At 35.5% G+C, this 23,223-nt stretch overlaps 1 protein-coding gene across 4 annotated transcripts in view; it reads left to right on the forward strand.

The window, feature by feature from the left end:
- The window catches only part of FER (FER tyrosine kinase), a 153,773-nt gene that overhangs the window by 53,765 nt on the left and 76,785 nt on the right, over positions 1 to 23,223 (forward strand). For all 4 annotated transcript variants that reach the window (XM_021524773.3, XM_021524775.3, XM_031507458.2 and 1 more), the window contains 2 exons: positions 257 to 446; positions 22,193 to 22,285. In XM_021524773.3, coding sequence (XP_021380448.1) covers positions 257 to 446; positions 22,193 to 22,285 — 283 coding nt within the window. The remainder of the gene's footprint in view (positions 1 to 256; positions 447 to 22,192; positions 22,286 to 23,223) is intronic.

Consider the following 23,223-nt stretch of genomic DNA (forward strand, 5'->3'; position numbering starts at 1 on the left):
AGGAGTTTCACCTATATTTATTAATCATGATTTTTGTGATAGAAGAGAATGTTTTTGTGATAGAGAGAAGAGAATGAGTATTTGAAAATGAGAATTTTGCTTTTATTATTTTGTTGCTTTGAAATTTTTCTGGAATTTCACCTTTGAATAAAAGAGTATGTTGAGGAATTGTCATGCTTTCTTCCTCACAACTTTTATAAAGCAAATAGACTATTTTCAGTCATGCACGATTTTAAATTGTTATTTTTCTTTTCAGTATTGTACTCTTGCTGAGCCAAAAGCAGGCACTTGAAGAACTTAAGCAAACAGTCCAGCAATTAAAATGCTCTGAGGCAAAATTTGCAGCCCAGAAAGAACTACTGGAACAAAAGGTTCAAGAGAATGATGGGAAAGAGCCACCACCTGTAGTGAATTACGAAGAAGATGCCAGATCAGTGACTTCTATGGTAAGTTTTACATCTGTTTTACTGAATTGTGTAGCCCTTACACTGTACTTCAGATCTGGGATCAGAGTATCAAGCTACTCACTGAGATTATTTAAAGTGAATGGACTTCTCTTTGCATTTTTGGAGACTTGTTTGGACAAAAGGTTCAGTTGCATGATATTTTTTCGTTTTAAGTGGCAGTAACTCAGTAACTCATAACAGTCTGTGTCTGGGGACTTGGGTTCATCTTCTCCACACTTGATGCTTAGATTTTCATTACACTGTTTAATAAAGAAAATCTTAACCCTTACATAGATTTAGTAAATGTGACTGGGTAGCTACTGGTAATTTCCTTGGCTGTATTGAAGAAATAAATTTAGAATTGTAGGTAGAAAATTAACAGCAAAATCTCTTGGAATTGCTGCACATGTTATGTAATTGAGAAATTAATTTTATGTACTGTAATTACTCTTTCCTCAAAACAGAAATGAACACCATTCTCTTTATAACTTATTTTTAAATGTGTACATGCTCTTAAATGATTAAAATAAAATTTTTTTGGTCTGATGACACCTCATACAGTTTAAGTAAGTACCTTACTTTGCTAATATTTTGTGTGACTTCCTTTTCTCAGTTGTCTTGCAGCTATGTGCAGAGTTTGTAGGCTACAAAAAAAAAAAAGCAAACAAACAGCACCTGTTTACTAAAAGGACAAACAGTTTTTGCCTTTGTGTATTAGTTTTGACATGTAGGAGATATTTGTGACTTTTTTCTTTGAGGTTTAGCCTGACATTCTTTTTCGCCTGTAGGGCAGTAGCTCTGTGAAATGATAATGAAATAGCTGCTTCTGAGGGGAGAGATGTTTTTCTTCCTCTGTCTATTGTGGAACTGTTTGATTCCCATTCTACAATTTGCTTGATTGTCAGCATTTTCTTGCTTCCATTGCTGTTTAATATTTACAAGGCACTATGAGGTGGTTGTCATTTATGCTGGTAAAAAACATTATTTTACAAAGCTTGTATGCTTGTCGTGACTTAGAAGGAGTTGAAAAAGTACAAAAAGATGAAGAGAGAGAAAAGGATCAGGATAATAATTGCAAACAATTAGGGGGCTTGAAATCTTTTTGGGGCAGGCTATCTTGTTAGTTATTTAATACCACATCCTGTAGCAGTGCTAGTGATTAGTGTCTGCTGGTATTAGTGTCTGCTAGTATTACAACGTGCCTGATGGTGTTGAGATGATGAGTCTAGTCATAAGAATGGTACTCTCCCCCTTCAGCTCAAGATTACTGAAACCTGTGTTTTAGTGAGTGGAGGAAATAATCCTGTGTGCTGAGCACAGGCCTACACAGGGCCAACAGGACAGAGACACGGCAGCTCCATCACTGCCAGCGCCATCTCACCTCCAGTGTCACCTTCAAGGGTGGGGCTCATCACCTCTAGTGCAGCCACTGGTGGGCCTGTGGTGCCCCAGGGCAGATGGCACAGGGTGGGCTGTGTGCTCAGGGAACAGTGACTTCTGCAGAAGGGCAGGGGAAGGGGGAGCATACATAGAGCCATAGGATGGTTTGGGAAGGGACTTCCAAGATTGCCTGGTTCCAACCCCTTTCAACACCTTCCACTGCAGCAGGATGCACTGCTTGATAAAATTCTGCCACTTTAACCCCAGTGCAAGATTGCAGAGAAAAGCCATGAGAGCAATTAGAAAGGGGACTAATGATGAGAGGCAGTCTGGTCATCTTCTCGGGAGAAGGTAAAATGGAAACAGGAAGTTTGTACAAAAGGAGGCAGAAATATTTAACACACTTAAATTATGTAGTGTAAGCTGAAATAGAGGATAATGTGGGTTTTTGTTGTTTTATTTTTTAAACCAGTAAGTAAAATTTACTGTTCAGGCAACTTGAGAAGATTAATCAGGTATGCGTTTGTATGCCAGGGATAATGTTAACATTCATTTTTCCATTAATTTAATGGATTGTATACTTTAAGTAACTTGCTCTAGTTTATGTAGTTCCATCTGGCCTATGTTATCTGAGAATTTGGAGTGCCTTCACCTTTTATGAAAATAGTAATAAAAGATTGTTCAAGCTACCTTGCAGAGAAGACCTGTCATGTAGTGTGATGGGCTAAGCTCCATCTGAAGGAGCTTTGTGTCATTTCTTCTTCAAGGCAAAGCTTACCAAAAGGGCTAAGTGGCTCTTGGACATGCACACTTATTTTGTGGGTGCCAGCTGTGGAAGTCCTTGTCTTGTACAGTCCTGAATGGGACTGAAAACAGGGTTAACTGTGATAGAAGGCATCATTATTTCCACAGATAAATCAAGTTCAGCGTTTACATGTACTGGGTACAGTATTTACATGCAGGTCATTGGTACTGAGGCTGCCTTGGGATCAGCACACATTACCCCAGAAGGAAATGCTTATGATCTACTCCAGACTATTTCTTCAGCTCTAAATACCTTAAATTTTCTCCACTTTTTCTGAGAGCAGGTCATCTAAATGTTACTCTGATATACTTGAATATGGTTATTTATTCCTCTTTAGAAATTAATTGTAAACACTTGTTTGCATTTTTTTTCCTTAAGAATTAGAAAATCATAGTTGGCTTGTTTTGTCAGCATCCATATAAAGCAAATTTTCATGACCTCAAGTCACAAGTAAGTTTTTTGTTTTGTAATTTAAAATTTAAAAGAGGGATATGCAAAGCAATTTTGTTTCATATCTCCTAAGTATTTATATCATATGAATAGAGCCAATTTCATGGTGGAATAGTTTGCAAATTGTTTTGTTTCCCTTCTCTTACATTAGGTAACTGTACAATAGAATACTAACAAGGAGTGAAACTCTGAAATGCTGTTAGATATGTTTTTATAGACAGTGTAATGTTATATTATGTGAGTGTTTTAAGTTAGTTTTCTTGTTCTTTTTTGCATCTATTAAGTGTAGGAAGTTACCTATTCTGTTAGTGTCTTCAATATGGTTTGCTTTAGTCAATATATTTGTTTAAGTATATTTGCCATGTATTGGTAGTCATGTACTCATTTAAGTAAAAAAGGAAATTGCCAAACTATTCTCTTTTTCTAATTAGGATATAAAACAGAGAGAAACAGAAATGTCTGAACATTGCATTTAACAGTTTTGTCATTGTATATGGAAAAATGAAACATTGTTACTGGCAGTTATACTTTTCTATTGACTTATCCATGCAAGACAGAGATAATTATAATGCTGATGGCACTAGAAGTTTAAAATCTTATTTCTGAGCCCCTTAGAATTATGCATTTATGCCATTCACTATGTTAATTCCCATTAACATATATATTTGTATTTATATCTGTACCTTAAGTGTGGAAATACTAAAAAAAACCCCTAGTTATTCCTTTTAAACAGATACATTTTGACCAAAATATAGTCGTATCCAAAGTGTTATGTATTATGTCACTTCATAAAATTTAACTGGAAGCTATTTGAGCTAACTTTTCCACATTTAGTTGTTCAGTCAGTGGATGTATGGCCTGTCATTTATCTTGATTTCCTTAAGGTGTATTTTTGCTGTTAATATGATCAACAAAGCATGGCAGTAGTCCATGGTAATTCAAATGAAGAAAACAACAGTGACAAAACTTTTATATGGCTGGTGATCAGATTAGAGATAAAAACATCATTAATTTCTGAATATTACAGTACCAGTTAAACATTTACTCAGGTAAATACATACAATTATGATAATTTGCATTTAATGGTAAAGCTTTAAATTTACAGGATCGGTGTTGCCTTGGAAATTTTGTTACAGAATAGGGTAAATAGAGTTCTTAAACCAGGCAATAGATTCAGTTAATATAAAATAGTAATTAATTTTGTTTAGCAATAATTTAGTGAAATCTCTGTACCACTTTAATATGTCTTCTCCTTTTTCCTTACAAGGTAAAAAAATTATGAAGGAATAAACTCACAACTTTTAAGAATATGTGTTTAAAATTACATGCTGTTCTCACTGTAAAAGTGTTTCATATAGATTTATTGTGCATACTGCAGCATTTTGCTGGAGCTGGTTGACAAAACTGAGACACGGTGCACAAGCTGTGCAACACTTGAGAGACTTGTCAGCAGGTGGAGCTCAGTGCCAGAAGACTAGTTATGACTGAACAAGACAAAGCTGTTAGCATGAAGTCCTGAGAGATACCCAGGGCAGAAGCAAGCTGAAGCACCATGGTGCAGCCATTGGGATGTTGTAATGCTTTGTGCCAGTAGAGTTCCAGGCTTAAAACTGTACATAGCAGAAAATGGTTTTATCTGTTCTAGCATAATTACTTGAAAAAAAAACAAAACACCAGAAGTTCACCTCATATCTAATAAGATTTTTTGTTCGTTATTCCTTTTTAAAAGGCTTCAGAGGTGTTATCCTTAGTGATTGCTTTAAAAGTAAGAGAAATCAGCTTTTAGTGAAGGTTGTGGTAATTAAAAAATTAGATCTCAATCATGATGGAAGGAAATATACATGAATACTAAAAATACTAAATACGTGAAACAGAGCTGAAGTGCTACTTTATTTGTTTGTAAATTATTCTACCTAATGTGAATGTTTTATCTTTCTGACCTTGCTTTCTAAAATCCAGGACTTGGTGCTCTAATCAGGATGATCAATAAACCAACAGCCAGAGTTTTCTGCAGGTTTGGATTTGAAGAGAATGTGTTCAGAACTCTCACTAAAATAGTAATTGACAAATGTAATCAATTTGTATGTTTTGATTTTTTTCATTGTCAGTTACACAGATATGAAAGAGGCTTTGCAGGAATTTGCAATTTCATTAAAGATGCTTCATTGCCTACATTTTTGATGTTGGATCACACAGTCCTGAAGCGTAATCTGCTGAGAGAACTCCCACAGTCTTTGGGGGTTCCTTTTCCCCTGCTGTGTCAGACTGTGCAGGTTCTTTATTTTGAAATAGATGCAAGGAAGTGATTGCCTTCTGTGACAGGCCATTGCAGCAATTGCAGAAAGTGTAACAGTAGAGATAAATTTGTCATTTTTCTACTGACTCAGAAGAATAGACACATTCTTATGCTCTGTAATGCATCATCCAATGTCTCCCTTATTTGTCCATGTAATTCTCTACTGATTTGAGGCTCATGACATTTATATAAAACTTAAGATTGTATTAGAGCATGGTAGGGGAGCCCTTCATAGTAATTTGGTTTATATGTTTATAAATCTTGTACACTTGCACCATGTTACTGCAAGATTTTGACTTTCTTGTCAATAGACCCAAGACCAGAATTAGTCTGTGCAGCATTGGTATCCTTATCTTTCTTTTATTTAGTCTCTGCTGAGGAAGTGCTACCGGTGCAGTCATGCTGTAGAAATTTTTGTCTATTTATTCATAAAAGACCTGGAAATAAACAGTTTTATTTGGTGGTTGCCTGGACAGCTAAAGTTCAGTTTTGTTAATGGTCATTTTCCAAGCTTGCTGGCTTGGACCTGTGTTTCTGGTTTACAGCCAGAATTTGACATGGATTGAAGGTGCCCCAAACGTCAGACGCTTTTAAGAAGTGTGGAAAGGAAGAATTCTATTAATCTTTCTCTTAGTGAATATGTTCTAGCTTCTGTTTCTTCTTTTTGTAAATCCCAACTGCCTGATGGACATGTATCAGAGGAAGAGCAATAAAAAACGAGATACTAAGGTAGTAGGCAGATAAAATCAGTCATATTTTGTCCCACTGACTGGTCCAGAACTTATAGGAAGAGAGGTCAGTGGAGCTGTCAAGACTCTTGCCACTGAACATGCCTAGAAACATCTGAAGTAAAAGATTGGACTAAGTTCACACATTAAGGCTCAGAACTTAAGTATTTCTTACAGTTAGCATATTAACTATCAAAAACCTGTCTACATAGTCTTGGGGAGAAGAGGAATTAGAAGTATAAGCAAAATTTTTGAGGAATTGAAGGAGGTGGATCATTCACAAAACCAGAACTCTTTAGAACATTTGAAGTCCAGAACTGGTTTACCTTCTCGGTATGAAGGAGAGTCATAGCACTTGAGATAAGTACCTAGATCTCTCTTGAAAAATATTTCAAGAGCTTTCATTTCTTCCTTGAGGAAACAAGCTTCACCATAGTAGTGTTGCAGAACTGCATACCCACTGGGGATTTGTTATTTCAGTGTAAATCTTCTCTGTGGATTAAGAAAGCTTCACACAGAAGTTTCCTTTCAAACGGAAATCACATACTGGTAATCCAGCATATGTTTCTCTGTGTGCTGGGAGAAAAGTAGTAATTCTTTGCCAGAATCATCATCCTTGCCTTCTTGCATCTTTTTCATAGTGATGGGACAGAATTGGTGTGATTGCTAACTTCTCATAGCCTCTAGGCAACACACAGGAAGTAATGTGATAGAATTTGGATCCTTTAAATCACTTCTCTGCTTTTCTCTCTTCCTTTTTAAGTGGCTGATTAAAAATACCGTTGTCCTTAAAGGCAATTATTATGCTTCTAAAACTCGTTAAATATGCTGTAAAATAATTATTGGAATTAGGATTTATGGTTTTAATGTAGTGTCACTGGTAGTATTTCTGCCAGATAGAAGTGTATGATTTTATGCTTAGCTTCTGTTTTCTTTTCTGCCATGTGGGGAAGTTCTTACCTGCTACAGACTTGAGAAACCAGAATGGCAATCCAGTTTTCAGACCACTGTCTTTAACTTACAGGGCTATTTTTTTGTTCTCTTTTTTATTTTTTGGTTTTTACTGTTCGTGGTTTTAACAGTGGGGTAAGTGAAATAGTGTTTTTCAGATAATACTTTTTTGTTTTAATTATCTAGCGGTCAGGTAGATGCAAAACATTTCTGGTCAGTTTGGGATCCAGGTGCCTGAACTTGAGCACCAATGCCTGATTTTGGATTGCTTATGGTATCCTGCCTGTGACATGAAGCTATGACTCAAGTCTGCCAGTCCCATGTAGTTAGTTGTCTTGGATAACCTAGGCCATAAAGAGCACTGGATATTAATATTCAAACAGGTGAATATTTCGTTCAAACAGGTGAATGTCTGTTTCCAAGAGACATTGAGGTTCTTTGTTCAAAATAGTCTTTAATGGTAGGGAAGATTAAAGTTCTGTGTGAGATAGTGGTAGTCACTGTAACCTTTCAAAAATTCCAGGATACTTACCTCAGTTTCTTCTTAGGGAGGTACAGAAACAGGTCATCAGAAACGTAATTTCTGTTTGGCTGTTGTGTTAGGGTAACGTGAGAAGGTCAGTGACATTTGCATGAAGATAATAGCAGATACCCAGGAGTTTCTGAAACTGATGTCCTCATTCTAGAGAGGAAAGAAAGCTTGGAGTATCACAGCCAAGATGTGTGGAAATTTGTTATTCCTGGAAAATGATGGAAAGTCTTTACTTTTAGGGTGCTGTAGGATTTTGTGGACCAAAACCAGGCTTGTTTTATGGAAATTACTGCAAAATATTTCTGCAAGACAAATGGTGTTTTAAATCAGATGTTTTGGGACAAGTTTCTGAAAAAAGCAAGATTTGGTGTTTTCTAGAAGCTAGAGTATCGATTAGTATAGATTAATAGAAGTAGGGGGAAAGAAAGAAAAAAAGAATGAAACCAAATACAGGATAGAGTGGCAGAGCCAGACACTGGTAGCTCCAGAGGCATTAGAGTGTTTAGTCAGGTTCAAAGTGTGCCTAGGAGTCCTATCAGGAGCAAAATGAAAGAGGATGGGGACAGTGCTGAGGACAAGACTATCATGTGGGTCCAAAGTCTGTTCAGGACACAGGACCAAACACAGGATTGGAGAAACATACAGCATGTAGTATGGTCCTACTCATGTAGGACTCATCCAGGACAAAGGGCTGGAGACAGAAATCAGTATAATTTAATGAGACAGTACTTTTCTGAGACTGTGGCTCATCGTCGTGAGACTGACTTCATCAAGACATGTTGCCACTGTGGTAAACTGAGTGCTAAATCAAAGCATAAATGGTATGATAAGAAAATTACAGTACAGAAGTAATATAGCCTGAGCTATATCTGAAATTTTTGTTTCTGATGTGCCTCAGAATGACTTGTTTTATTTCTACATGTTGGCTATGAATAAATACTAAGATGAAATAAAATCACTTAATATTTGGCTTTATATGTAATACAAACTTCTGTCATTCCCCTTTAGATTAAATTTACCTAGTTTGCTAGAACTCTGTAACAATGAGGACATCACAATATCTAGCTGAAATTATCTCACTCTGGAAACCTGTAGCATTTACTGAGCAATTGCTATAAAAATGAAAACAAAGAACTGTTGGTAGGAGAGAGAGAGAAATGGAAACACAAATATATTGGTTTGGGGTTTGGTGGGCTAAAATGAGATGCTTGACAGTCTTGACAGTTTCTGTATCATGTTAACCTGAAATTTTTGCCTTCTGTGCTAGCTGTTGTTTAGAGCAGTTGAACATGGTGATTGTTTATACTGAATTCAGTGTAATGCAGTGAATGTTACAGTACAGAAGGAGCTGTGTGACTGAGCTGGCCAGTGATTGTAAGGAAAGAGGATTTTCGTATGACTTCTAAGTGAGGGGAGATATATTTGGAGAGTTCTAAAAATGAAAAGGTTTAAAGGTAACTTCTGAGCTAGAAACAATGAATCCAACAAACAAAACGAGTAACTTCTGATTTATAAAACCAGAAAAGTTAAGGAAGTAACTCTGGGTTTAAAAAAACCAAAAACCTTTTAGGTATGTCTTTTGTTAGTCTGAAAGGTAAACACACATCCTCAAGGAAAATCAAAGTTCAGTGGTGCAGTTGATATAAATTGTTTTCTAATGTCGATTTGTTGGCTATTATAACATAAAGGGGAGATTATATTTTCTCTGTAGGGGGTAGGGGAAAGACAAACCAACGATGGGAATTGTGAACATTTCCTGCCTCATAGGAGATCCTGTTACAATGTTGTTGTGCCCATTTAAGGATGATTCAAGTTGATGACACCTACATAAGGACCGTTTATGAAGGAATGATTTGTTTTAAGAGTAAGTTTTGTACAGGCAAATGAAGTAACTTTTTGACAAAAATTCAGCTGTTTTCTTCTCAGGCTGTTTTGTAGTAGTATGCAAAGCTGTGGCTGTGTTTTAGTCTGCTTCAGACTCCTGCTGCTTTTGTCCATTTGATCTTTTCACTCCATAGGGATTTTTCTGTATAACATGTAAATTGACACTGGTTTTGTAGATACATGTTTGTACAATTTGGTTTTGTTCTCAGGAACAGTGTGACAATGAAATTTGTATCTTTATAATATGTAATAAAAATAGTGAGAAAAATAGGGTTTTCAACCAACATGACTAAAGTATTTAATCAGTTATTTTCTTCAACGTACCTTTTAAGAAATTGATGCATTGAATCATGTATAACTATACCCATAAACTAGAAATTACTGATTTTTTTTAGTGGAAGGGGGAGTGTGGGTGCAAAAGGAATTTCTTCTGTAACAGAGGAGATTGGTCTTTGATTCAAGAAGCAGCTTGAGCATGCCAAATAAGAACAGCTTATGAACTTTAAGGGAACAGTACTCAGTTGTTCTGACTCTTTTTTTTTTAATAAGTAGTGATTGAAGTAAAAAAAGTCTATTGACTGAACTAATAACTCAAAGTCTTTGCATTTCTGTAGAAGACATGCTTATTTATTTTGGTTCATCGTGCTAGATAAAATTTATGAACCTTGGCTTGAATATGATTGAATTCTTTTTTTTTGGTACAATTACTGAGACTTACACACTGACTCTGTCCTCCATGTTTATATTGATGGTATTTATATTTACAAAATAGTCTTGTTGTGTCTGATTTGTAGCAGTGATCTGTGCATGAGTTCAGTGGACCATAGGCTTTACTCAGAGTTGAATTTGAACACTGCCAATTTTGAGGGTTTGCATTTTTGTTGTTCTGTTGTTTAAATTGGCAGGTATTTGTTGCTTTGGCACCCTGCAAAGATTACTCATTAAGCCTACCTCAGTTATGGTGCTCAAGTTGTGTTCAAGCTGTCACAAAGTTGGTCTATAATTTTATCTCTTAACATGCAGGCTGATTTGTGCTTAAACAAGTATCTCTCAAAATCAGAAGCAAGCGTCATATTCTGACTGCCCTGCCAAACAGCTGTCAGACAGAAATACCTGATCAGATTTGAATCTAGGCATACTGCAAGCTCTTTACAGTTATGAAAGTTTCAGTTTTATTGTTTAACACATCTAATGTAAATGTGGATCTGGCTAAGAACCTGTCATGTCCTATTTGACTGAAACTCTTCAGGATCAACTCCATGAAACTTTGTTTTATTGTGATAAAACAAATGCATCCTCTCACAGTATGATTTTCCAAACAATTTACAATCACCAGTTCATATTTAGTAACACAGTTTATTGGGAGAGGAAAAAAGGCTCCACATCCTGCCTGATCACTTAATATGTAATGCTATTTTTCTGATTCTTGACACAGCATTTGCCAGGTGGTTTCATTAGAGCTAGTCAGTGTGTCAGCTCATGCCAGTTAATGAATTATAGAATCTTGATTAGTCGATGGCAGGGTGTAGAGGGCAGAAGTGAAAAGTTACTTTGTACCAGTTGGAACAGTGTGATGACAAACATAAGGACACTGCCTCTCTGGTACAATGATGTGGTGGTTGGCTGGGGAGACAGGATTTTTCTGCTGCTTGTAAGAACTTCCTTTGAAGTCAGGGAAAAATTTGGTGGTTTCTCCACCTCATCCCCCTAGAGAGTAATGTTTTCTGTAGGTTGGCCTAAACCTCTGCTAAAGTTGGGCTGCAGAGTTCCCTGGCAGCCTGGGATCCTGCAGCTATCACATATTTAGTTTTTGGTGTCTTGTGAACCATAGGAGGATTTATGAATTTCAAAGTCATGCAATAAAGTGATGCTGTTCTTATTCTCTGTTCTTTACATGTTGACTATGCAGCATCTGTTTAGGGTAGAGCTGCTTCAATACATCTAATCCCTTCCAGAAACCAGATTTTTTTGACTTAAATGCCTATGATCTAGACTCCACCACTATCTTAGTAAAGTACTTACCTTTAGCAGGTATTACCGAGTGTAAATGTGTCTGAAAACCAATGAAATCCATCAGTGTTCAAATGTATTTAATGAGATCTGGAAAGACTGTTAATCCTCCTATTAGTGAGTAGTGCATTCTCATTGAAATAATTGACCAATGTAGTAAGTGCAATCACTAACAAATGCCATAGTCTGTTCATGCTATATGTTTATATATGTTTGTATATATATATGTTTATATTTATAAACATACATATGTTTATAAATACTGCATTTAGATATATTTTGGACTGACTAACTCCTAGTTAGCATAGTGGGAAGCAGCATCAGCTGCTTAATTTGTTGATGCATAGAGTGCTCCCATACTTTAAAGAACAATAAAGAGATGCAGTCCTCCTTAGAAAACCATGTTTTGGATGGAACCTTTGCTTGAGTTGAGGTCAGGCAATTTTTTTTTTTTTTTTCAGAATATGTAGGAAGCAACCCCAAATTCCTTCTCAGTGACCTATTACCTTAGTTCTGTATTCCCTGTACTTTACTTGAGGGTCTTTTAACTAACCTCCATGGGAGAAATAAACCACCTGCTTCTAGTTCATAGCTTTATTTTCTGTGCTGACTTATAATCGCCCACCAACAAAATGCTATATAGATTTGCTTTATGAGATCACATTTTGTCAAGCTATTGATGCCATTGTACTTAGTGAGACCAGAGGAGCTTTGCCTGTGCAGATCTGGAATAAAAGAATGAGAACTGTTTTTGTTTTGTTCTCCGCTGAAATGTGGCTTGGCTTCCTGTCTGGGGGTTTTAGAGTTTTAAAATAACCAATGCAGGTTGTAAAGAGAAAAAGGGAATGGTTTATGCTTCTCAGTCACAGGGTGGGTAAGTATATATGGATTTCTGGCAAGCCTGTTACTGTTATTTTAAGTTTGTGGCTAGTAAAGACAATTCCCAGTTCCAGATGGCATTCTTTGGCATGCACACTGCTCTTCAGGAATTTGTCAACATGCTTGTGGTAGCTGTGAGTGATCTTCATCACTTCTTTAGTTCAGCTGCAGACTGTTGCAGAGAACATTAAGAATCGAGATATTTTGGATATTTTTTGGAAGACTTTATGTTTACCAGTGTGGATCCTTGTGTACAAATGTCCTGGACATTGTGTTTGAATTTACTTGGTCTGCTGAGTTCATTGTGTTGAGAAATCTATGCATAGCTTAGTACTTCAGGTGCTTTCACTGGAAAATTTTGCATGCCTCTTGTGAAATGTAGCCTAGGGGTTCTTCACCTGTGGCTTTTTTGTTATCAGCCCACAGAGTGATTACTCTAGTTGTTTTTATGAGGCCAGTAGTTTTAATAAAGTTCTGTTGGTCCTTGAGTAATATTTACCAGTTTGAAAAGTCTAATGTTAACTTTTTAGAAACTGAAAGTAACTACTCTACACCTGAAATGTCACCATTCCATTGAGGAAGTGCCATTACAGAATACTGTAATTTTTTAATAAGTGCCAAAACTACTCTCTACTTTTATACTTGTTTTTGTGAATATATGAGTGCATGAAAACTTCAGGAAATAAAATTTATTTCCTATGGTCATTCCCATCTCTAGTGGAGGAATGCTGAATTTTCAGTTGCTGTTTTATCACAATCTAGGTAAAATAGAGATGCAGTTTTCCAAATAGGAGTAATGCTGCAAAACAGGTGTTTATGTAGAAAAAAAAAATTTCTTCCATTACCTTAGCAAGAATTTTCATTCTAGCTCTGGTTTTGTTTTGTTTTTTCTTTTTTTAACTTGAAAGGGGATGGTAAGAGCAGTCTTTTTGTGCATAGATGCATATAACCAGTTTGAAAATATATTTCAAATTGAAGACTTTACCACTTCAAATGGCAACTGTAATGTTGATCTTGATTAAAATGCTGGGGCAGCATCAAGCACTACTACATTTCTCTGTTTTTCTGAGAATTCTGGTCATAAAAACCTGAAACTATTTCAACTGGATGTATGCAGTATTAAGGTAAAGAATAAAATTAGCCTTTTTGATTCAAAAATTCTGAACGGAAATTGTTTATGGATGCACATTTATTCACTGCTTTTTAATTTGTGAGTCTGTGTTTTCTTGAAGCAGCAGCAGTAGCACAGCCTGAATGAGCATGTTGTCCTAGCAGATGCTGACCTTCACCAGCAGCCAGTTCATCATACCGTTGGTTTATTTCATGCCATTGTTTTTTTGAATTATTAGCTGCTGCTGGATGTAAGATGTTGGCTTTCTTGCTTTTGTGAACATTAGGTATTGCAGTACAACTATGAGTACTCAGTTTTATGTTCTTCCATTGCTTACACTTGATGAGCTTACACAGAATTATAGCAAGAGAGAATTTGTATGTATGGAGATCTGTTACTGTGATGTGGCAATGGCAACCAAGAAAGGGAAGGACCATGCCATGAAAAGGCAGTTCCCTTTCATATATAGTAAGTGCCATACAGACTGAAATTTGGTAATTTTTTAGTACTTGAAATATGTAAAATGATTTTTTGAGACTTAATAATTTTTGTACATTCAGTTGATAATGGCATTATTGATTAATAACAGTGCTCTTGAAATCAGCAAAATATTTCATATCTGAAAATGTACAGACAAACCTGAGGCTTTGAAAGGATGGAGGTCTTAATTTTCCTTGTTACATGTTTCCAAAGTTAAATAAGGTAATAGTATTTAAACTTCTTTTTTTTTTAAGTATTTATTTGTTCTAAATGTGTCTGTAAGTTTTCAGAAGTCTCAATTGGTTTGTTAAATTGCCTTTATTGAAATCATATGTCATTTACTTGGCAGCATTATGTGATCAGTGAATGGAGGTGTCTTGGGATTTAGTGGTGTAGAGATACAGTCATTAAACAGAGAAGGAATACTTAATTTCAGGGGCCTATCTGTGCTGCAAAAGCCCTTGTCTGGCTACTTTTTCCTTCCACAAAAACAGTTTTTTACAAGATCTTGGCTTAGGTGTTGAGGTACATTTAGTCATCTTTTTCTCTAGATAACTGTTGACATTCTTGATGATAATTTGGTGAAATCCAAGTATCATCTTTTTAGAAATAAAAAAGCTGTTAGGTGTATATAAGAGTTAAAATGTACTGTGTTTATGGAAACATTATTGCTAACCCCCATTAAGAGGTGCTTGATTTCGTTAAGACACTTAATACATGTTCTTGTCTTTGGAAGATTTGCTAATAATTTAAAAGATGAGTGACATTTTCCTGACATTTCATATGTAGCTTGAAAAATTAGCCTTCTGAAAGTCTTAATTAAAACAAAAACAGAGCAGACAACTTAACCATACATTCCATTATGATAGATAGTGATTCCAAAAAGAAAGTGAAGGTTCAATCATATTGTAGTATTCATAATTCTTTAAAAAAAATGAATCTATTTACACAGAGTGTTTGATGATATCCAAACCTTTCCTAAGTAAAATCTACCAAATATTTTTCAGGTTTCTGTCTCCATATATTTCACCAGTCTCTTGCTAAATACTTTTTCTTGCTGCAGTTTTCTTGGAAAAAGAATAAAATTACTTTCTAGCCTCTGTTGTAACTTCAAAATCTGATATATAAAGAATGAAATACATAAAAGTAATAATAACAGAAAAAAACCCTTTATTTTGAAAGAAAACAAATGTTCTTGATAGTAAGTTAAATAAATTCCTGAACTTCTTACAATTTGTATGTATTATTTCTAACAGCATTTTAAAAACTTGTAATATTTACATTGTAGTGTGTTACTACATTCCTGTAGACCAGCCTTATTTCCTATAATATTGCCTGATTTCACATATACCAATAATGCTTTCAATAATGACCATTCAAATAAGTTCTAAATGTTCCTGAAGATAGCAGATCACTGGAAGGGATGAAAACCAAAAAGCATGCCAGAAATTTTCAGGAAAAGAAGAAGAGAACAGAAAACATTACATCGCTGTATTAATTGATGTGCACCTGCTTCCCAAATGCCATAGAACTTCAGAATAATTTAAATTGGAAAAGATCTCAGGGGTTCCATCTGGTCCTGCTTCTTGCTCAGGGCAGAGCCATCTTTAATATTATACCAGGCTGCAAAATGTCTTATTCATGTTGAGGTTCTAGCAGCTCCTCCAGAAAACCAGTTTCAGTATTTGATCATAATCCTCATTGTGAGGTTTTTGGGTTTTTTTCAGTATCTAACTGGTGTTTTTCTTAATGAAATTTGCCCTTTTGCTATGTACCACAGAAGAGTTTGGGTTAATGTAACGAGTTCTATTTTCAGCTCCCTTAATTAGAAAACTGATGTAGGAGAATTCAGAAGGACAAAACAATGATGCTCAGATATGTCGAGGAGCTTCTGTAGAATTAGTGAATAAGTAGATTGGGCTTTACAGACTTGAGAAGTGCAATGAAGGGGAATGTGATAAAGATGTGTTGTGTGTGGGAATACATGAGGGAAGAATAAGGAATAATGACTGTTCTCTGTCTTTGCAGAAGCAAGAAGTAGGACTCATCCAATAACCACTGTAGGCAAATTATTAAAAACAAGCACAGAACCATACTCTTCAAAAATGTGTAATTAAATTCTGCAACTGGTTAGTACAGTAGGGAGTTGTAATATGTTAATAGATTCCAAAAACAGCTAAAAAATATGGAAGGAAAATCCTTCCATGACTGTTGCATGTAGAAACATTAGATCTTAACTAGTAAGGCTGATCTTATACTACAGATCCTCAGAGGACAAAGACATGCTCTGAAGAATTGTTATTCTCTTTTTCTTACAGGTTGTTACTCCACTGGCACAGTCCAGGATATACCTTTGTTCTGAGAAATTATAATAGTTACCAAATTTCACCCTAGTAAGGCTTGTTTTCAGGCTACCCCCGGCAATTCAGGATAGGGAACATTAATCCAGTGCAGTGTTTTACAATATGTGTACATCAATTATGCATAATTTCTGCTGCTTTGGAAGCTGTTTAAAACAGAAAATGCTGCCTTATCATAAAGTGATTTTTGAATACCTATGTTGTTTAATTGGTTTCACTGTGTACTTGAGATATTTTTAATTAGCTTTGAATATTTAAATTTTTAATAGCTATATTACATCTACATGGCTCTGCACAGTTCTAGATATCTACAATAGTAAACTAAGAAAATGCATGTTATAATTCCTGGAAAGGGACTCCAAAGAGATGATCTACTTGACTCAAGTAATCAGCTTATATCCAGCCAGCAACTGGTTTAGTGTGTGAGTGCCATGTTACTAATTCAAAATAATCTGTGTTTTTTGTAAAGATGGCATGATTCTTTATCTGGTTTTCTATATATGGTCTTTCAGAGATACCTAGTTCTGTCATGAATGGGACAAAAAAGCCCTGAAAAAAGAGGAACAGTCTTTTGAGGAACAAGATTAGTCTTGTTTCTGAAACCATAGACTTTAGGGATGTTGGCCATGCTCTGCTCAAATTTTAATATGTCAGCATTTATGTCCCTCAGTAAGCGTTAGTAGCTGTAAAACAGTTGTATGAAGATTTTTGTGGTTAGTATATCCAGTCATCAATTAGCAGGCCATAGTTAATGTTGCAGTGTAAGTTTATGACATGCTTTTAGGACTGCACCTCTACTGAAGTGACTAATGTAGAGGATCATTTTCAGAAAGTTATTTTCTCTGTTTTGAAGAGTTCCTGCCTGTAAGTCACAAACTTTGTTCTCACTCCATACTTCCAAAGACTTCAAAAAACCAAAAATATTCCTTGTGCCCAGTGTCTAAATTTAAAGCCTTGAAATGAATGTTATTCAGCATGTTTTTCATCAGGGAATGTGTATCTTTAAACAAGAAAGGAAGCTAGCATTCACTTTACAAAAGCTGTATTAATTACTCTGGCAGATGCTGTCTGTATGCCTGTTTCATCTGTATGTTCGTTGAACATATCATTTGCAGTGGCTGCTGAAATTCCCCTTTCTTGTTTTATCTTAGAGCCCTTGTATGGTACTGAAATAGTCTTCATCAAAATATCTGAGTACCAGTTCCCTAGCCAAATCACAGAAATAGTGATATCACTCTCATCTTTTAGGTATCACTGATTATGTTCTTCTAATTGAAATCTCCTTTTCTTCTGGGGGGCATTTTCTTTTTGAGTTGTAAAGTCATAGTCACATTTCCTCTAAATTTCCTGTGGAGGTTTTGTGTTTTAATTTCCAAGCCCACATTCAACTTCTGTATCCATGTGGACAGTTCACATGCTTCATCTGACTCATAACGCATTTTGTTTGAATGGAATAATACTAGAGTATGGGTGTACTTATATCACTGTACATAAATGGCTGACTAGTGTTTTAGGAATATTCAATATATGCTGCATTGTCCTTTGTCTCTTGCTGATAATCTTCCATCTTTGGTAGTGTTACTATCTGCCTGTCCCTTGGAAGCATTAATTCTATTTTATCTTTATCTTAGATCTCTCTCCAGCCTCTTACTTCATTGCTCTTCTAAAAAGAGTATAGACTGTTTTTCTTTCATGATAACATCTAAAATACAGCCCAGTCCTGAATTTATACAGCTAAAAAACTCTTCTGGTCTTTTACATCACACAGTTGCATTTAAACAAAATCATTTTTTTTCCTGTTGCTTTTCCTTGCCTATGTTCATTGAAAATACTGTTATGACTATGACTCATCTGGTCTGTCTTTTTGATTGTGTCACTCTGCTGGGTATACTGTATTATTTCTCATACACTGTTAAGATTTGCAGTCATTGTGCTCAGTGACAGGACTGTGTGCTTGGCAAATAAGAGATTCGTTGTCCACAGGAATGTATCTGTTGTGGGGCATGACCATAGAATTGTCATGAAAAATCTACTAGAACACACAGGACCTCACACTGCACAAGATCTCCCAAAGACAACACAGAAAACACAGAAGCCCAGTTTCTGTTCATATATAAAGATGCAATTTAGGAAATCCTCAAGTGAAATAGCAGGTGCTTCACTTGTGGTTTTCAACTGACCTGGATCCTGTGCTTCTTTTTTCTTATGCTTAATTTCTCCTTTTTGTCATTTGTGAGAAGAGAAAGAATGGAAAGGGAAATTAAGAGTGTTAGAATGGTTGTCTTCTGTTGTGACATCCCTTGAAAAAAGCTGAAATAATTGTTTCTCCTTTTAAGAAGGAAAGAAAACTGAACAACCTTACATCCTTCTGTTCCAACACTTCATAGGAGTTGCCCCACCATGCTTCAGTGGTACCAGTAAGGTTATAGCACTGAAAGCATGACCTCATTTCCAGTTGTTCCTGTTTACTGACCAGATATCTGCATCAGCATAGAGGCATTTCCGTGGGCTCCCAGCAGAGCTGCCTTTGTTTCTGGAGTGGCTGAAATTCCATGGTGTTCTTTCAGGTGTTCTGCTGACCTGCCTGGCTACCCAGGGCATCTCAGTGGTGTGAGTGGGATGACATCTCATCCCACAGCTTATCATTGTTAAACCTGATGATATACCCTGCCTCTGTTACATCTAGTTTATTATATAATTAATTTAAATTCATTCTGGGGAGTCCAGATGTCTAGTCCTAAAAAGGGAAATATCAGTCCTGCATTTTCTATAGTTTTTTTTCATTATGTGTTCTCATGACATAGGTGCGTTTGAATGCACTTAAAAGAAATAGGTTTAAATGTTTTCTAATGACAGCTTGTATTTGCATACATACCTAGCTTCTTAACGGTAGAGTACAAATTTTTTCTGTAGTAATTCAGTTATTGCATAAAATATTACAACTTACAGGTTAGATTGCTTTCTAGTGAAATTGGTGCTGTATAAAATAAAGAAGTGAGAAATCATGCTACCATTTTCATGATGTCTCTGAAAGTTATTAATTTAAGCGGAAATGAAACTGAATCAGCTAATATGCTTTAGTAGCTGCATTGTGTATCTTAGTAAGTGTAATACTCCATAATGTGTCTAGCTCAGGTTTGTTGATCTGATAGTCACATGTCTTATAACTTTGGAACTTTTGTCATGACTACATATTTGGCATGTTTGTTCTGTTTGGTGACATGATGTCTGTTGGAATGAGCACTGTGTGAAATTGTAATGAATTTTCTGAGTGAATAGTACCTCTGCTCTCTGCTAGGTTCCTGCAGAAATTTAAAATTACCTAATACCCTGAAATAATCCTTTCAACTACTAAATCCTTTGTTGAATTGAGAGGATCTTGATGGGGAGGTTCAAAATATGATGTGGCTGGGGAGAGATCGCTGAAAGATTGCTGTGATGTGTGTTTGCTTTTATTTTGTAAATCAGACTTAAAATAACACCCTGATTTAATTAGTAAGATTCTACACACATATGTACATGAATACATACATTTTAAAAGAAGTAGATGGGATGTTCTTGGTTGCAGTTACACACTAGTTTAGAAAAAATATGTATTTAATGTGCATTAAAAATCCCTTTGTTTTGATTTATATAATATTCTGAGTGAAAAACTGGTTTTCCTGCAAGGTCAAATAGTTCCTTCTAAGGCACACTGCAGCTGGGCAATTGCAAAAAAAGTCAGAACAAGACCACTGTTGTAGCTCTTTAATTTTATCTAGGTAGCCCTAAAAAATACTTGGATGGAATAAATAAACTCCGTACTGGCTACAGTTGTGTTTTGTCATATATTTGGTTATGCCTGCTGTGCAAATTCTGAATCTTCATTGCTGTAAGATACAGACTAGTTTCAATGTGTCAGGGGAAAGAGCTGTGGAAATGCTAAATGGTGTTTATATATGTACTGCAGTTGGAACAGGACATGTGCTATATTTTGAACAAAGCCAAAGTTTATCCCTTAAATCCACATTTCAATACTCGCCCTGTTTAATGGAATTGTTTGCCTCTGTATGTCATTCAGTAGTGCTTATCAAAGTTGTCCCAGGCCTTGAATCTGATATTTTGAGTCAAAAAAGCTCCCTCTTGTTAATATTTTTTTGTTAATGAGAAATCTGTGAATGTAGAACCTTACTTGTAGTTTGGTGTTGTTGCTAGATAAGTGAACATTTTCAGTGCTCACTTGAAATGGAACTCTTGAGTTTTGGTTGTGGGAAGTGAAGTAGAATTCGTGTATCTTTTGGTAACTTATTTTCTCCTGTTTTGTAAGAAGTATACATTTAATTGGTGTTAAATTTCATGGCTCACTTCTGAAGAGATGTGTGAAGTGGGTCATTCCACAACCAGCATGCTAGCTAATATAGACTTTGCATCTTTAGTTGTTAATGTTTTTTTGGGTTTTTTTTTGTTTGGTTGGTTTTTTTGGGGTTTTTTTGGGGTTTTTTTTGTTGCTGGGGTTTTTTGGTTGGTTGGTTGTTTTTAGGGGTTTTTGAGGTTTTTTTTGTGTAAGCAGTTTAATTCAGCAGCATCATAAAAATAAAAATCAGGTTTCAGCACAGAGTTGTTTTACTAAAATTAAAGTATTTAGTATATGACAATACTTGAGTCTGATAAAAGGTATAAAAATATTATTGATGAATAAGTTGGCACATAGTTAATGGGTATTTCTGTGGCAGATTTGCTCCCTATCATAGTTTACACAATATGGCTTTTTTTTTTTTTTTGCACTCTTTTATTCATTAGCTTACAAATTAAGGCAAATTGTAGACTTCTGCTACTAAATAAATAGTGTTATTTTGCTAAAAGAGCATTTAACCTGTATCTTGTAAAATAAAACTCTATTTGGAAATAATTTTCAAAGACTGCTAAATTTGGTGTGCAGATTTGTTGCTTGTTTGGGAGTCCTGGAAAAAACTGAAGCTGCATTTCTTACATTATGAGGGCTTTGGTTTCTTCTGTCAGAAGTATACATTGGAAACTTGAAGTAGTTTTTCTTTGTAACACTGGCAAACAGTTGTAGTCTGTCTTCATTATCAGTTTTTTACAGTTTAGTTAACTTAAAGCTAATTAGAATGAGATTGTTAATGTAAGATTTTTCTTCTTCAAGTTTATATACTTTGTGAGTACTCACTGAAGTATCTTTGCTGTTTCTGAAGGTGATTTACAAGCAATAAACTCAGTTTGTCCATGTTAAAATTAACAATACTTTTTTTTTTTTTAAGGTTTTTATTAATTTGAGAGCTGATAGTAAGAAATGAGGAAAAATACAGTCTTCAGACTACGTCAGCTTATGAGACCTTGGAATTTATATTGAGTTCTGCTGAACTAGAGATGCTTAAAGGCTGTTTCAGTGTTCCCGTCAGAGCACCATTCTTGCAGAATTTTAAATTCAGACGGTGACTTGTCAGAAGTGACAGTGGCACTTACAGTATACACTAATGTCAGAAGAGAAATGGCTTCTATTACTTGAACTAATGGAGGCTAATACTTACAGGTAGTCTGTTGTTAGAGAAGAACCTGTTAATAAAGGGGAAAAGCCCTAAAAATGTATTTCAGGTATTTCAGGAGAACAGGAGTTATGTCTCTTGTTTTTGGCGTATAAAAGAATTTCAGTTTTCTTTATAGTTCAAAAATTGCACAAATATTTTAGGAAATACAGAATTTATAAGTGGCTAAATTGGTCTGTGCCTAATCCTGCTGATATTGACACTTTCTGGCTTGTAGCAGTTAAGTTCCTATCTTTTATTTCAGTGAAATTCAGGATTCTAAATTGCACTTTCTCCAATAAATCATTGATCCTACAGATCTGCTTTTTTTCACTAAAGATTCTGGCCTTTCTCCTAGGACAAGAAGGATAAAGTCTCAAGATTTGACACCATACGTCATTCCATAGCTGGAATTATAAGGTCTCCAAAATCCATGTTGGGTTCATCATCGGTAAGTAGTACCAATATTGTAGTATTGGGATATATTATTTTTTCACTTTAAATAAGATTTCTTTGTCCTTGAAACATCATGTATTTCCATTTGAATGGAAAAATTACATTAAAATAATGTTATATAAACACTGTGCTGACTGATCAGCATACAGGATAATATCATAGTGTAATGGTATGTCAAAACAACTTGCCACACTTGGGAGAATCACAGTTTGTGTGTTCTTTGCAGCTCCCAGAGTGATGCTATATTGTTCAAAATATTCTTCCCAATGAGGCTGATTTTCTTGAAATGCACTGTATGATAATAATCTGTAGTATGTTAGGTGGCCATACATGTTTTACCAATTGTTGCAATAATTGTATTACCCATATTTTTTTATAAAAAGCTCCAATGTATAAGCATATTGTTACTAGTGCTACTACTGCTGGTACTATTTAAGTTACTTAAAGTAATCTTGCTTAAAACCACTGTAAAAATGATTGTTGAGTATCTCTGGGGTGTAGTTAGCTTTTGTTCAAATTCTGTAATTGCTGGACAAATGTCCTTGTTTTTTTTAGTTTGTATTTCCATCTGTGTGTTTCCTATGGAAGCTTGCACTATCAGTTAGAATCCTTGAGCACCTACTTATGGATGTGTCAGATTGTACTTGAAAACCTTCTGCCTTTGTCTTGAAGAGGAACGCGTGATCACCATAACCCTCCCAACTTAAAATCAAACCAAAACAACAACTCACAAACCAAGCAAAAGAAAAAAATACTGGAAGAACTTCGGGTGAAGTTTTTAAAAATTGTTTCCATTTGCCTTTTAATTGTGATCTTGTCACCTGAAATACAAGCTCAAAGTAGCATTATTGAGAAAAATTCAGGAGCGGGTCTTGTATTTTATGCTGCAGGATTGCATCCAAGGGCCCGTTAAAGGACATGGCAAACCATATT

This window comes from Lonchura striata, chromosome Z (assembly GCF_046129695.1).
Source record: "Lonchura striata isolate bLonStr1 chromosome Z, bLonStr1.mat, whole genome shotgun sequence".
NCBI lineage: Eukaryota > Metazoa > Chordata > Aves > Passeriformes > Estrildidae > Lonchura > Lonchura striata.